This window comes from Sylvia atricapilla, chromosome 17, assembly GCF_009819655.1.
Source record: "Sylvia atricapilla isolate bSylAtr1 chromosome 17, bSylAtr1.pri, whole genome shotgun sequence".
Taxonomy (NCBI): domain Eukaryota; kingdom Metazoa; phylum Chordata; class Aves; order Passeriformes; family Sylviidae; genus Sylvia; species Sylvia atricapilla.
In genome coordinates, this window is record NC_089156.1 from 1,840,252 (window position 1) to 1,856,515 (window position 16,264).

The 16,264-nt window shown below is 54.5% G+C and overlaps 1 protein-coding gene across 1 annotated transcript in view; it reads left to right on the forward strand.

Annotated features, from left to right (window-relative positions):
• KSR2 (kinase suppressor of ras 2) overlaps nucleotides 1-13,509 on the forward strand; it is a 73,919-nt gene extending 60,410 nt beyond the window's left edge. Inside the window, exons 15-19 of the mRNA XM_066331218.1 lie at nucleotides 2,581-2,677; nucleotides 6,217-6,350; nucleotides 9,897-10,028; nucleotides 12,532-12,661; nucleotides 13,372-13,509. Of these exons, the coding sequence (XP_066187315.1) occupies nucleotides 2,581-2,677; nucleotides 6,217-6,350; nucleotides 9,897-10,028; nucleotides 12,532-12,661; nucleotides 13,372-13,509 (631 nt within the window). The remainder of the gene's footprint in view (nucleotides 1-2,580; nucleotides 2,678-6,216; nucleotides 6,351-9,896; nucleotides 10,029-12,531; nucleotides 12,662-13,371) is intronic.
• Nucleotides 13,510-16,264: the final 2,755 nt, after the last annotated feature.

Here is a 16,264-nt window from a genome sequence, read left to right on the forward strand (position 1 = left end):
CATCTGCCTTTTTTTTTTTTTTTTAAATTTGGCGTTGAGCGTAGGCCTTTTGTGGCCTTGTCATCCACAGCCGTGTCCCTCAAAGCCACGCTCAGCGGGGACCTCTCCAAGTGGGAAGGCAGAAGGCTCCGAGCGTGCCCTGGGTGCCGCTCTTTGTCCCGCCCGAATGGGGAGCGATTGAGGAAGGAGAAGCGGGATTGTTGAGCTGTGCCATGAAAAGGCTCTGCAGGTGCTGGCTGAATGGGCTCAGGTGCTGCATAAAAGGTATCAACCGGGCTTTATCTCCGCGTTGGCAGCTCCTTTTCCAGCAAGAAAAGTCGGGATGTGCCGGTGCGGCGGGCGCGCGGTGAATTCATTCGGAGCCGTCATTCATCGAGGGGAGAAGCACCTGGGCTGCTTTGATGGCTCTGCCAGGGTCTGAGGAGCAGAGGGGACAGGGACATGTCCTGGTGCCGCCGCCCCGGGTCCGGCTGCTCTCCTGAAGTGACTCCGTCCCCTGGGAAGGATTTGGAAATCCTGTAAATGAAGTGGAAAGATGGAAATCTCACCAGCAAAAGGCGGCAAGCTCTGCTCTCAGGGTTATCTCACCAGTTCAGATAGGCAGAAATGTGAGGATTTTTCTCTAAACAACCAGCTGATCTTAACTCGCTTTAGGGCTGGAATCCAGCCCTGTTCCAGCGCTAATCCACTCATTGCATTTCCAGTGTCAATTTGTGACCAATTCAGATCACGAGCAACTGGCTGTAAAATGTTTTCTCTGGGAGAAAACGTGTTTTCCGGGGGTTGGGAAGGGCTGAGGGAACTCCTGTGTGTGCAGGCAGGTCATGGGGGTGGCAAAAGGCTGTTGTGTAGCAGAGCTTAAATCTTGGTGGGTTTATGTAGCAAATTATTTCAGAAAAATACAGGTGGTGGAAGGACAATTCCTGCCTGTCATTATTCTGCACACTTCGATTCATTCCAGGTACAGAAACCCAAGGATTTTATCACTGATTTCCAAGTGCTGGGATCCTAATCTCCAGCAAATTCTGATTTGACTGCAGCTGAAGTGCTGCAGGAGACAGGAAGACGGTTCAGAGGGAGCGTGTTCCTATCGCAGCTGCCTCGGGGCTAAATCCAGCTGGGATGCTCAGGGATGTGCTGGGACACCTGAGCAAGGAAAACCATCCCTGAGGAGGCACTTGCTGCCCTAAATCCCCACTGCAGCTCACTTGTGTCCAGCAGGACAGGTCCTAACACTCCCAGGGAGGAAATATTTGGAAGGGTGCTGTTGTCTTTCCAAAACCCATGGGATGTGAGATCGATCCTGTTCCTGTTTTGCTGCTCGTCCTGACAATTCTGCTCTCTGCCCACGGAGGGATGTGCAGCTTCTGGCTTAGGAGCAGGAGGATCTTTTGTATTTGTGAGCTTCTGGAGTTTGGGGTTCTTCTGCGTTTCATGGACTCATGGAATGGTTTGGGTGGGAAAGGACCATAAAGCCCATCCCATTCCACCCTCTGCCATGGGCAGGGACATCTCCCACTATCCCAGCTTGCTCCAGGCCCCATCCAAGGTCTCCCTGCCCATGACAGAGGACTGGAATGATGTGGTCTTTAAAGTCCCTTCCAAACAATTCTATGCCTCTCTTTTGCGATTCTGTGATGATTTTCACCCAAAAAGGACAAAACCTTTCCCAGGGGAGGAATCCAAACCACCGTGTGCTGGAATTCCCAGGGCAGGAGGAACTGGGCGAGGGGAATGCAATGGAGCCAAGCTGGGGGGGAGCAGCGGAATGAAACCCCAGAACTTTTAATTTGTTGACCAGAACAGAATCAAATCAACATCTGCAGCCACCAGACCTCTTTAACTAGCTGTGTGTTGGGTGTTTTATTTCCCAGGCACAGGTATCCAGTCTCATCTTTCCAAAGTTGCCTGGAATGAGCGTGGGTGGATAGAGAAAAGCAAAAAAAAAAAAAAAAAAAAAAAAAAAAAAGCCCTTTTTTTTGTGAGCGGGAGTCAAGGCAGCAGCCACCCACGTCCTCCATTATGATATTCAAATGTCAATATATTTTTAATTGGTTTATATCCATCCCCCCCCTCCCCCCCCCAAATCCAGCTGCTTTTGGTAATTAAGGCTCTGTAAATAGATTTTACTGTAATTGGTACGAGAAGGAAAATTGGAGGACATTGTACAGTGCATAGGGTTGGGTTGGGGGATTTTTTCCCCCTCCCTGTCTTTCCTCTTTTGACTCATTTTACATCTGTGAGCTTTGGATCCCGAGGGAGGAGGAGGAGGAGGAGGGAGCCACGGCCAGTCTGCACTAAAATTGGGAAGCAGGAGGACCAGGTGGTTTGCTCCGGGCTGGGATAGAGGGAAAAGCCAGGAGTCAGCCCAGGCTGTCCCTTGTGCCACCGTGGTGGTGGCACCAGGACACTCCGGGAGCAGCGAGAGCTCCCTCCCAGTGCCCTAAGGAATCTCCAATCTGCCAAGAGGCCGAAATATGGCCAAAACTCTGTGATGATTCACAGATCCCTGCTTTATAATTTGGGGCCGTTTCTCCAGGAGGGTTTGTAACTTCTCTTTCCCTTTTCCCGTTCTTCCAGCCTGTGCAAAGGACGGACTCTCTACTCCGTGGTGAGGGACGCCAAAATTGTCCTGGATGTCAACAAGACGAGGCAGATAGCACAAGAGATCGTGAAGGTATGGTCTGGTGGGGTCTGGATCCGGCAAAAAACCCAGCCAAGAGCCAAGTCCAGTCATTCTGGGGAGCGGGAGAGGAGCAGCCAAAGATTCTGAGTAGGACAGATAGTTCTGCTTGGCTTTAAAATCCAAGGATTCTGGGCAGGATAGAACTCCTTGCTTTTAAAATCCAGCTGTCTTTGACCTCTCTCTCATGTGGCTGCATTGGGGTGGCACCAAAGTTTCCCTGGCCTCTCCATGTTTGGGGATCTCCCTGGCCACTGCTCCTTTTCCCTGCTGCAGTTTCACGTGTTTAAGTCCAGCGTTGTTGGTGTTCCTGGTGGGATATTCCTCTCCTCTTGGAAAAAAAAGTAATAATCATGGAATACATGAATGGCTTGTGTTGGAAGGGGACTTAAAACTCATTCCACCCCCTGCCATGGGCAGAGACACCTTCCACTGTCCCAGGTTGCTCCAAGCCCCGTCCAACCTGGCCTTGGACACTTCCAGCATTCCCAGTATTCCCATAAAGCCTTCCCAGGGCCAAGGCTCCTGAAGAAATTCGTGCCATGGTGCCACAAGGCCAAGCTCACATACATTTTTCCAGAGCTAAAAACGCTTTTCCTTTCCTAGGGATGACTCCAAGTGCATCTTCCGCACTTCAGATGTGTCCCTATCAACAATGCCGGGAGGATCCTCCCATGGCAGGGGAATTTGGGTCCTGAGCCCTCACAGCTTCCCGCGGGATGTCGGCAGCAGCACTGAGGTGTTGAGCTGTCTGCCAGAGTGGGGCTGTGCTGTGATTCCAAACACATTTATCTCTGAAAATATTTGGCACATGCTCTGCCACGGGAGCTGTGACACTGTCCCCGTGCCCTGCTCAAGGTCAGCCAACACCTCCACCCTGGAGCCCAAACCTGGAGCTGAGCCCACACTGAACTGTGGGAAAACAACACAAACCCAGGTTTTCTGGCAGATCTTCGCCCCCTTTAAATATTCAAACACAGGTTAAAGGCAGAATATGTTCAGCAATATTTCCTGGATGGTGCTTAGGCCATGTCTTATTAAATTGCCACTTTTGTGTTTATTTAAATTTGACTTTTATATTTAAATTCCTTCAGTTCTCCTGAACTGAAGCTGACAGGTGAGCCCAGCCTGAACCTTTTGCTCCCTCGGAGCCTCGGCCTGAGCTCGGGGTGCCTGAGGCAGCCCAGAGCCTCTCCCCTCTTAATTCCTACTTCTGATCCATGTTTTCCACCTTTTAGACAGGAATTTTTCCCACTGAGCAAACACTCGAAGCATCACAGTTTAGCCTTGTATTTTCCCCCTTTTTGTGCTCAGGGCTTTTGCCTTCCAGATGTTCCCAGCAGGAAGAACGGCTCAGTTCAGCCCCTCTCCCTGCGTGGGCTCATTGCTCCGTGTGGGTTTCGAGCATGAAGCTGACATCCTTGTTTTCTGCAGCTGCTGCCTCTTAGGAACAGGTTGGAAACCTCCAGCCCTGTGGTGTTGAGAGGAAGAAGGGCTTTGTATCCAGCCCAGATCCCTGGAGGCATTAGCAGAGCTCCAAAGGCTCTCCCCATGCACCAAAGGAAATTCCTGGAGAAGTCCAGCCCTGCCACAATGCCATGACCCCGCCACGTGGCCCATTCCTGCTGAGGAGCAGCTTCCCATCTCTCCCCACCAATCCCCAGCAGGGGTTTTGGTGGGCCTGGAAGTGGTCCAGGGTGTTGGGAGGTGAAGGGAAATCCCAACACCTTGGTTTGGGCGGGCTTGGAGCTGCATTGTCCGGACGCTTTGGATTTGCTGCGCAGTCACAGAAGTTGTTTGGGTTTATCCTTTGAGTCCTGGAATGTGACAGGAGAGCTGCTCAGCTCATTGGATTAGTGGGTGCAAGGTTATCCCGAGATCCTCAGGAAGGGTGATTTATCCTGGGAGCGGTGCCGGCAGAGGGAGCTGGCTTTTCACACAGCACAGCAAATTAAGGCATTTCTGGGCCCAGAGTGTTTCCTCAGGGATCATCCCAGGGGCTGAGGTGGCAGGGCTGGATCTGCATGGAACGAGGTGAGGGATTTGGGTTTGCCCGAAGAAATTCCTTCAGCGGAGGCCGGGCTGTGTTTGATGGTTCCATGGAGATGAGCTCTCCACTGGGTGTGGGAGCAAGGTCTTGGTGTTGCTCTGGGATCCCATCAAACAATGGGAAGGGGCTGCAGAGCATTCCCATGGCACTGGGGCTCATCCATGGATGCTCATGGCCCTGCACTGCCCCTGGCCAGAGAAACATTGGAATGTTGTTCCTTGCTCCACCCTGGCACTTTCTGGAGGTGACAGTGACATTTGAGAGGCGATTTTTAGACCTCATCATTATTTCATGTGCTGGGAGCTGGAGTCCCCTAATTAATCCCGATGCCTGGAATGGTCCTGGCTTCCAGCCCCAAATCCTTTCCTTCCTCCAGCATCCTTTGGCAGAAGCTCTTTAGGATTTGCTCCCCGTGGGGTGCAGCGAAACCCCCATATCTTGCTGGGTTGGGGTGTTATTCCATTTGTTTTCCCACTTTTTCCAGATGGTGGAATTTGAATTAGGTCTTCTGGCTCCACATCAGCCGCCAGCTTAAAAATAAATTCTTCTTGTACAGTCTGCATGGTTAATGATGATAGATGAAAAGACGGGACTCGGGATAGATGGATCCCCACGGAATTCCAGTTAATAAATCCCCCTTTTCCAGTGACAGACAACCAATACTCCCTCTTAAGCAACAGTTTGCCAGCCTGTTGGGTATTGATCCTTCAGCAGCATCCTGCAGATCAAGTTTTCCCCGAGTCTGCTTAGGAGAGTGAAAAGTGGGACATCATCAAAATCCCCGCTGAAGTTGGGATGAATGTGTTTCATCCCCCTCCCCATTCCCAGAATTATCCCGCGGAGCTGAACATCCGCCACACGGAGCTGCCAGCAGTCTGCTTGATTTGCCGATGCTAAACAGGAGAGTTTGGATTTCCCACCCATGGCCTTTTTGTGCCTCATTAGCGCTAATTTTAATTAACTGCCGAGCAGTTTTTCCTGGGGGAAAGGAATTAAGGCAGGACTCCTGCGAGGCACCCGTTTCCAGGCGGATGGGGCCGTCGGAAGCGCCGATGGCTCCGCCGGGGCGATGGGGAGCGGTGACTTATCACCCTCCTCTCCCAGCCCCCCAAAAAAGGGAGGCAAAAACATCATCACCATCCATTTCCCAGCAGAGGATTCCAGGGAAGCGGCTGCCGGGTGGCTCTGGCGGTAATTTCTCCTGCGGAATCAATTAATCAGGAAGATGAGTGGGCGCCGTGGCAGCTGGGACACCCACACCACAATCCCATCTCCCTCCAGGAGCCTGTCCCAAAGCAGGGACCCCTTCAGACACTCTCTCTTCCTGCAGGGCCCTTTGGGGACGTGGTCCAGCTTGGATGTGCCGTGCTGGCTCATGGATGCTCCCAGCATCCCATGGGAATGCCGCTACTCCGGCATTATCCCGTCCCTTTGTGCCACTTTTGTGACTTGGGGATGTTTTCCTCTCTCTGTTCCATCCCAGGGAATGGGATACCTGCATGCCAAGGGCATCCTCCACAAGGACCTCAAGTCCAAGAATGTCTTCTATGACAATGGGAAGGTGGTGATCACCGACTTCGGGCTCTTCAGCATCTCCGGGGTTCTCCAAGCGGGCAGGTAGGAGGACATGGACAAACTGGAGTTCCTCCCCGTGCCTGAAAGTTGGGAACGTGGCCAAAGATCCCCAAATGATCCCAAAAAATCCCCCTCCAGGTGTCTTTTTGAGTCCCCAGCCTCGGCAGACAGGAGTTCAAGAGGCCTCCTGGGGCTGCTGTGTTTGAAGGGAGTTGGGTTTGAGCCATGGGAAGGAACACAATGCCATGTGTGGGCCTCTGGAATTTTTGGTTCAGAGAGGCCAACTGTGCCTCTTGGACCAACCTCTTCCCATGGGATGCATCATTTCCATGGCCAAAGCCCCCTGTAGCCACCCAGGAGATGCTCCTGTGGCAGTGGGGCTGGTTCATTCCTCGGCTTTTCCCTTTTCCATTGTTATAATTCCCTGACATCTGCTTCATCTCCTGCCTGGATTGAGTGAAGCCATCCCTGTGCTGTCCCCACTGCGGTGACATTTTGGGAATTGCAGACATCTGGCCATGGTGTCTGTGATGGGCATGGAGCAAGACACGGAAAATGAGAGCCAAGCTTGGGACTTTCACAACATTGTGACATTTTGGGGTCTCAGAGGTTTAAATCTGAAGGTTTTGGTAAATGTTCCTTATTAAATTTATTTTCCCAATGCTTTGGGAGGTTTTCCAGCCGTGGGAATGGCAGGGAAAAGAGTTCCAGCAGCTGTGGAAAGAAGGAACAGCAAAGCTGGGGTGGAGAAAGGAAACAGAAGTGGGGAAGGAAGAACAGGGTTGACATTTTCCAGTGGTTTTAAGTGAGGAATAAGAACATTGCTGACTTTTCCCACCTTTCCCACTGAACCCTTTGTGTTGGGAGCAGCACAGGCCAGGCTTGGGCAGTTTGCTCCTGGTCCTTCCATCTCCATGGCAGAGATGCTCAGGAGATAAAAAGCCCCTTGGAAATGATGGATTTTTTCCCAATTTCCCAGTGACGAGTTCAAAGGATTAGAGGGTACGGCAGCAACCACCCTTCTCCATCCCACACCGTGCACTCCCAGATTTTCCACTCTGCCTGGATAAATATCAATGGGTTTTAGCACAGACTTGGCCAGAACCTTTGGAAGGCCAGGAAATCAGGATCTCCCGTTGTGGCAAAGTGGGGTTTGGCTCGGCAGCTGGCCAGGGGGTTTGGGAGTCAGGGCCTGCCAGGAGGAAGGGACAGCTCATTCCAGCAGGGAATGAGGATTTGGGCAAAACTGGCCAAGTTTTGCCGGGAATCTTTGCTGTGAAGGTCAGGGATGCTCCAGAGATGGAATGACAAATGGGGGGAATGGGGTTTCTGATGTGTGGGCACCTCTGCCCAAGACTGGGCTGTCCTTTGTGGGGTCACAACCCAGGAGATGACTCAGGAGAGGCAGGATGGCCAGGAAAGCAAGGCTGGATAGAAACAAGCAGGGGTTTGCTGGAAAAATAGAGAAACTGAGAAAATTTGTGCCCTGGGCTGCTGGTAGCACGTGTTTTCTGCTGGAGCAGAGCTGAGAGAAGATCAGGGATCCACAGCCACCATGGATTTTGGAACAGGAAGTGTCTGCAGGTCTGATCGCCCCTTTTCAGGGTGGGTTTTTGCTGGTTTTGGTGTCTCTCAGATGAAGAGAGGAGATAAACCCCAATTTTGGGTCCTTAGAGGCTCAGAAAAACATCTCTTGGGAAGGAAGCAAATTTTTGGAGGTCAGGTTAAGGATAGTTACGTTTCTTCAGCTGGTTTCACTGGGGTTAGAATGCTTCCTGCAGAGATTTGGTGACTTGGGGTCTCTTCCTGCTGAAATCAGATTTATTCCTCCTTTATTTAAATGCTCTTGGGCTTGGTGGGGCTGCTCTGGAATTGGGAGGAGCACAAGGTGGGTCTTGAGGAGTCTGGGGAGCTCTTCTGCTCCTGCTTTTGCCCTGGGGGCGGCTCGGAAGATGCTCAGCTGGGTGTGGTTGTGGAGTCAGGCAAACTTTGGTCACAAACCCTCAAATTGCCGTAACTGAGCCGCTTCTGGGACCCCATCAAAGCGCAGCCCCCACTGCTGGGAGCTCATAACCCACAGGAGCTTTGCCAGGGATGAGCTGTGCATCCCACTCCAGTCCCCGGAGCATCCTGAGGCTGCCTGGGGGATGTCACAGCCCGGAGCCACTTCAGTGAGCAGAAACAAAAGCCCCAGGAGCAAACCCAGCCGGGGTTTTGCCGGGGGGGCTGCAGCAGATCCAAGTGCCGCCCGCTGCGTCCCTCCGCTTCCCGGGAGGGAGAGGCAGGCACAGGGAAGCACGAGCCAGCCCAGGCCTTTTTAATGGCTCAGGTGCTTAGTGCTGGTGGGCAATGAAGAGCTGGAGGGAGATGGCTGGGCAGCTGAAAGCCTCCCCTCGGGGCCAAAGAGCTTTTCCCGGAGGGTCTGAGCCGTACCGCAGCCGCTGATTGCGCAGGAGATTCCAACACCGGCAGAGGAGAGGAGCCATGGACACCCCAGAGGGGACAAGGAGGCTTCATCAGGGATCCCCGGGAGTGGCAGGATCCTTCCCGAGGGAAGAGTCCCTCTGGTCACTGTCGGGCCTGTGTCAGGAATGGGGATGCCTCTGCAGATGGGGAGATCTGGGTTGTGCCGTTTTGGGATTGTGAGTCAGTTTTGAGGTGGGACCGCAGCCCTGGAGGGTGTCCCATGGGATTTGGGCCCCAGGCTGACATTCAGGAGGACAGATGACCCCACACCCATCCCTTAGCCCTGTTCATCCCCATCTTTGGGAGAGTTCCAAGCACAAACAGGGAGAAATTCCTGGCTGGAGCCAGCGGGCTCTTCCTTCTCCAGCCCAACGTGACGTGGGACAGTTTTGCTCCCTCCTGCTGCTGAACTCGGGGTCACGATGGAACTGCTTCAGGGGTCACCACTGCTGATGATCCAGGGATTCTGAAGCCAGCAGTGTATCCCAGGTGCCTGCTGGAGGATGTAAAGGGTGGAGAAATCACCAATGTCATCCTCAGTGTTGGCCAAAGATTCCAACACATTTACCCCGAGCAGGGGGAGCCTGGGGAGGTGGAGGAAGGAGAGATGAGGTGAAATGAGGGGTTGTTATAAAGCCAGGCTGCTCCCATGGGAAATGCCATTGGAGGCTTGGAGGGACTGTTTTGGGGCCAAACCTCTGAAAACACGAATTCCCAGGCAGTTACTTTAGGATGGATTTGCTCAGAGGAGGCTCATTGTGGTCCCCAGTCCAACTTCCTGCTCCAACCACAGTGGGGCCGCTGGGGGATTTATCCCCACTTTACCCCTGAATCCCTTCAGGGGTTTTGGTGCAAAGGGCACTGCAGGAGCCCCAGCAGACCCTTCCATCACCAGCCTGGAAGAGCCAAAGCTCCCCTTAAGCACCATCCTGTGCCCCAGTTTTGCCCTGCTGCCTGGTGAGGACATTTCTCAGAGCAGGATGAAAATTTCTCAAAGCAGACTTTGCTTTGAGTCTGAAAAAACAGGCTTAAACTCCTTGGGATGAGGACGGGAAGCTGGGGGCTGCTCCCTGGGGCTGTGGTGATGCCATGGCACCCACGGCTCTGGCTCTGTCCTGGCAGGAGGGAGAACAAGCTGCGGATCCAGAACGGCTGGCTGTGCCACCTGGCCCCCGAGATCATCCGGCAGCTCTCCCCGGACACCGAGGAGGACAAGCTGCCCTTCTCCAAGCACTCGGATGTCTTTGCATTGGGGTGAGTCCCGGGGCATCAGGAGCAGGGAGCTGCTGTGGGTGGGTCAGCTGGGAGCTGCTCTGGGCACAGCAGGGGATGAGAACACTGTTGGGCTGCCCCAAATCCCAGGGGACACTGCCAGATGGAATTCCCATCGCTGGGTTGGGTGAACCTTCCTGCTTCGAGAGATTTTGAGTGAAACCATCCCATAATCACCAAATCCTCCTGGTTTAGACCAGGCTGGCTCTGGGTAACGGGATCCAGAGTATCCTGAGGATGCCAGCCTGGAGATATAGGGCCCTGGGGTGGGAACACAGCTCTGGGAGCCCCTGGACAGCCCAAATCTCCCCAGATTACCAAATCCTCTGGTTTGGACCAGAGTGATGCTGGGCAGTGGGATCCAGAGTATCCTGGGAATGCCGGCCCAGCATCATCTCTCCCCTGCAGGGAGAGACGATCTCTGCCCTGGGGCAGGTACCAGTGAGAAGGTGTCTGGGTGATGGATGGGGATGTCAAAGGTTGGGGACTCAGCTCAGTTCTCTCTAAATTATCAAACTTTCCTATTTTGGCCATGGGTCAGGGCGGCTCCAGGCAATGGGATCCAGAGTCTCCTGGGAATGTCTATGTGCCATCGTCTCTCCCCTGCACCCTCCTGGGGTGGGAACTGAGGAGAAGGTGCTCGGGTGATGGATGGGGATGCCAAAGGTTGGGGACACAGCTCTGGGAGCCCCTGGACACCCCAGTTCCCCCTCCAGCCACTGCTGCGGGCTGATGGTGGTGCCAGCTCTACAAGGAGTTGCCAAAAGCCAAAAAAAAAAAGAGAATTCCAAAGTTTTCCTCAGCAAGCCAGTTCATTCCTCCTGCCCTTTTCCTGCCCACAAACCTCCCTGAGGGCACGAGCCCAATTCCACCTCTCTAAACCCTTCCTGAGGCGGACGCAGATTTTACCCAGAGGGTTAATTTTCTCATGGATGCCTCGAAGGCTGTGGGATTAGGGAGCGTGGGCCCCTTATCCAAGGCACTATTCCCATCAAACCCGCAGTAATTACCGCTGGAAGGGTCTGACTCCTTTTTTTTTAATGCCCTCCCCAAGGTACAACTTCAGCACAGAAATAAAGAGGTGATTAAAGGATCGTATCCAACTAAGTGAGAGTGGGTGGGGAGACATAATTTTCCCTTCTTTTCCTCAATGTGAGCCCAGCCCTTACAGAAAGCACGAGTTTCCTGAAAAGATGAAAAGGTTTCCCCACGTTTTCCCTCTTCCTTGTTTCTGCTGCTCTCCATGAAATCCAGGAGGCTCAGGGATGATCCAGAGGCGTCTCTTCCCTCCAGGGATTTGGGCATCAGGGACAGCAAGAGGAAAAGATCTGTTAAAGATGACAAAAACTCCCAGTGAGAAACTGGAATTAATGCCTTGGATGTGTTAAATCCAGTCTGAGGGTGCTTGGATGCTCCTCCTGAGGGTTTTGTCCTGTTCCCACAGGATCTGCTCCTCTCTGAGCCCCCCATTCCTCTGCACCCACATAATTCTCCCATTATCCAAATTTTTTGTGGTTGTTGTTGAGATTTCCAGCAAAACTATGGAAAATCAGAAGAATTCCAATTCCTGAAATAAGGGGAACTTCCCTAACATGGAAGAATCTTTGTTTTATCAGACAGATTTTTCCACCCTAATGTCATTTTAGCCCTGGGTTTTGATATTTTAAGTGGTCACGAGGACATCCCTGGGAGGGAAAAGCAGGTGCAGGGAATTTGCCTTGGACAGTGGGGCTGGCATTGTGGGAATCCAGGCTCATCCAGGCTCCGGGTGCCAGAAAATGATGATGCAGAACTTCCAGGCAGTAGCGGGGGCGGCGAAACCACAGGGGAGCCCACCGGTTCCATCGGTGATGCCCTTGTTTGGGGATATTCCCTTGGATTTGGGACTCCTCATGGGAAAGAGGGCTTGGCTTAGCGATGAGAGCAGGAGCAGATGGCCGGGGCTTCACGTGGCCACGGCCTGGTGAGGGCACCTGGGATGGTTCGTGGCACGGCTTGGATGGATTTTTGGAGCTTGGAGAGCTTTTTGTAGGAGACAAAGGGAAAAGCTGGAGTGAAAGTGAATCTTGGGCTCATCCCTTCCTGGAATTCTGCTGGGGTGGTGGCAGCTGGATCCCCAGCATCCTCTCTTCAGCTGCTCCGTGGGCAGTGCTCTTGCATCCAGGCGGGATATTCCCACTTGATGTCACAGGATGGCTCTGCCTGGGTCTCCATCAGCTTCTGTCCTTCTTCCCACGGGTTGGGATCTCCTCTGGTGGGAATCAGGGCTCTCTCCAGGTCAAATTCCTTCCTCTGGAAAACAGCAGAGGTGACACCTCTGTAACGAGGGGTGAGCACCTCTGGTGTCACTTGGGATGGAACATCTCCTGGATGAGGTGGTTCTGGAGCAGGGAGAGACGTTGGATGTGGGTGCAGTGGCTGGACACCTCCCCATCCCGAATCCCCCCTGGCTGCTCCATCCCTAATTCCCAGTGTCTCCCACCAGCACCATCTGGTACGAGCTGCACGCCCGGGAATGGCCCTTCAAGACGCAGCCAGCGGAGGCAATAATCTGGCAGGTGGGAAGAGGGATGAAGCCCAACCTCAGCCAGATCGGGATGGGCAAGGAGATCTCGGTAGGTGCCGTGGGGCCCTGTGTGGGTGTGCATGGGTTGGGACATGGCTGGTGGGACCCTTGGAAAAACCCTCTGGATCTGCAGATCTCATCCAGCCAGGCTTGGTCCTGGTCATTCCCTGTGCTCCAGCCCTTCCCACGGATGTGGGGATGGAGATGGGTGATCATGGGATGGACACCTGCCCCTTCACCCCAGCCTTTTGTGAAGATGTGGGGATGCAAATGGGATCCTTGTGGGTTGATTCCCTCCATCCCAGCCCTTCCCAAGGATCCAGTGATGGAGATGGATCCCCATGGGATGGATACATTCCCTCATCACAACCCTTCCCAAGGATCCAGTGATGGAGATGGATCCCCATGGGATGGACACATCCCCTCCATCCCAGCCCTTCCCAAGGATCCAGTGATGGAGATGGATCCCCATGGGATGGACACATCCCCTCCATCCCAGCCCTTCCCAAGGATCCAGTGATGGAGATGGGTCCTCATGGGATGGATACATTCCCTCATCACAACCCTTCACAAGGATCCAGTGATGGAGATGGATCCCCATGGGATGGACACATCCCCTCCATCCCAGCCCTTCCCAAGGATCCAGTGATGGAGATGAGGTCCATTGGGGTGAGGGTTGTGGTGGGAGAGGGGCTGTCTCAATTCCTGCTGGGAGAAGGCCTGGCCAGGTTTCTTCATGGTCTCTCCCTGTGGCTCCAGGACATCCTGCTGTTCTGCTGGGCCTACGAGCAGGAGGAGAGACCCACCTTCACCAAGCTCATGGACATGCTGGAGAAACTGCCAAAGCGCAACCGCCGCCTTTCCCACCCGGGGCACTTCTGGAAGTCGGCAGAGTGAGTGCCCAGCCCTGCCCATCCTCCCCTATTCCCGGATTTAATGGATGGGGGAATGCCCTGCCCACGGAGCCTTCCCAGACCCTCAGCTGTCACAGCTTCCAGCCTGATCCCTTCTTCTCCCATGGCCAAACCCTGCTCCGTGCCATTGCTTTGGCTTAGTCACATCCCTGTGCTCCAGGAGACGGCGTCTGTGGGTCCCCAGTCGGGATTTCGGGACCTGCCCTGTTGGGAACAGCAGGCAAAACGCAGAGCAATCACTTAGAAACTCATTTTCCTCCCTGGAATTTGTCATATTGTGACAAATAGAAGCAAAATCTCGCCCGTGAGGGGGTGGCATTCACGGGGGGGATTTCTCCTGCTCCCAGCGTGCATCCCCGGAGGCTGGAAATGGGAATGGATGGAGGGAAGGAGATGGGAGCTCAGGGAAAGAAGCGAGGACATTTAGGGGGCTTCAGGAATCGCTCTTGGTCCTTATAGAGGGTTGGAGATTCCGATTTTTCCTGCTGCTGATAACAACCTGCCTTTCCTCTTTGTCTGGGTGGCCTCAAGAGTGTCTGGAATGTCACCTGTGCCACTCCCTGTCCCTGGGGGGCTGCCGGGAGCCCGCGGTAAGGCGGCCCCCAAACCACCCGGAACAACGGGAGATGTTAATCAGGAGGGAGATGTTTAATCAGGAGGAGAGTTAATTCCCAAGCCACGCTCCGAGCAGCCACCGGGGCGGCTCCGGCAGCCGGGCAAGGAATGCTGAAGGATGCTGGGCCCTGAGGCAGCCGCGGAATTGCTCCGCTGGGTTTGGGAATGTCTTTCCAATCGCTGAACCACGCTCTGCCTGGCCTGGGCTGGGGCTGCCCCGCAGCTCCCTGTTAATTACCGGCCCAATCTTTTGTTAATCAGGATGTTCCAGCTCAGCTTTCCACGGGAGCTGGTTCCTTCCTCAGCTCTGGCTGTTGTTCCTGTCAGTCCCCGCGAGTCCAGGAATCCCGGCTGTGCACGGGGATGAGCTGTGGTACCCTCAGGCTCGGCCATCCCTGGATCCGAGGGATCGGGGCTCAAAACCCCCGCGGGATCCTGGATGCTCAGGGGTGGCAGTGACACCCAAAGAGCCCTTTTCCCTCTGGATGATGCTCCAGGAGCCAGGCGGGCCTGACAGGGAGGTGCGGGAATTCACGGCTTCCCCCGATGCCGCTGCTTTTGGGAGCGGCTCCTTGGCAAAGCTGCTCCAGGAGTTTTTTTTTCCCCAAAAAGATCTTCCCTACAAACCCTCGCGTTTCCTTGGGAGGAGGCGCCCAGCGCTGACTCTGCTCCGTGTGTCCCTTCCAGGCTGTGACGGGAGGAGTTAAGGGACGGTGCCTTCCTCCCCCAGCGGGTCTCCTCTTCCTCTCCGCTTCCCACCCTGCGCTACGGAGGAGCAGCGGAGCCGCCAGCGGGCCGGGAATGAGACTCTTCCCCCGCAGCTTCATCATCCCGGGAATCCTCTCGGCGGGCGGGAGGAGCCGGAGCGGCCCCGGGCACGGCTGGGGACAGCGGGCGGCTCTCCGCGCGCAGGCGGTGGCTCTGGGGACAGTGCCACCCCCCGAGCAGGGCTGACCCACAGGACAATGACTTCAGTTTATCCCCAGGGCTCCTCTGCTCCCCGCCCAGCGCTCACGACGATGCTCGGTTGGGGAGGGCTCGTTCTCGGTTCTCTGTGGGTTTATTTAATTCCCTTTTTATTTATTTCTTGGCGGTTTTGTCACGAAAAAACAAAAGGGGGAACGTCGCTGGTTCATGAGTTTGTCCCCGGATCCCGCGGGGCCGGGGAGTGCCACTGCCATTAGCTGTCCCCCGCGGGGAGATGCATCTGTCCCGCTGTCCCCGCGGGCCCTGCGTGGGCAGCGCTGACCTTTCACAAGTGGCTTCTCTCCCTCCCAGCCGCGGCCACTTACGTGTCCCCCCGCGGGTCTCGGTCCCAGCGGGGCACATCTCACATTCCCGTTCATTTGTCCGCTTTTCCCGTGTCTCCTCAGCCGGCCCTGCCCTCTCGCTCTCCCCATCCCTGCCCTGCTCCTGGCTTCGCTCCTCGCTCCCAAAACCCCGCCTTTGGGGATGCTCTGGGGCTGGCCACGGCGGGGCAGCTGCATTTGGGATCCATCCTCTCTCCCGTGGCCTTCCCGGGCTCGTTCCTCCAGCTGGGAATGCAGACAGGCTCTGGTTGTACAGAGCACCTCCCAGCCCCACACTGGGACCATTTCCCCTCACATCTTCATCTCCCATCACCCAAATCCCCAAGTTTCCCAAAAAACTCTCTTTGGGAGCTGCTGTTGCCCCCCGAATTCCACGTGCTGCTATTTCCCTGTCCCCCCGGCTCAGCTGGGCCCTCCAGCCCCTCAGATGAGCAGTCAGACGAGAGCAAATTGCATTCCCAGGCTCTCATGGAGCATAATTGCTTGACAGGAACCATCCCGGATAATTCAATTGTAGTCTCAGTTCGCTTTAATTTGGAGCCGTGACGAGGCTTTGCAAACTTAACCAGCCCTGGTTTGTCTGGCTGCTCCTCCTTGCTGGTGTGGGAAGTGCTTTAGCATAAGTAAATGAAGATTAGAAACTTAATTGTGGCTGGGATGAGATGGGATTTTAATTGGAGGGGGGTATTAAAATCCCCACGTGTCCCTGTGTGACGATTCCAAGGTGGGCAGGAGCAAGGAGGGGCAGGTCCAGGCCCCAAAAGGATCTGGGGGAGTCTCGTGCTGATGTTTTTAGGAGGCAGTGCATGGAGC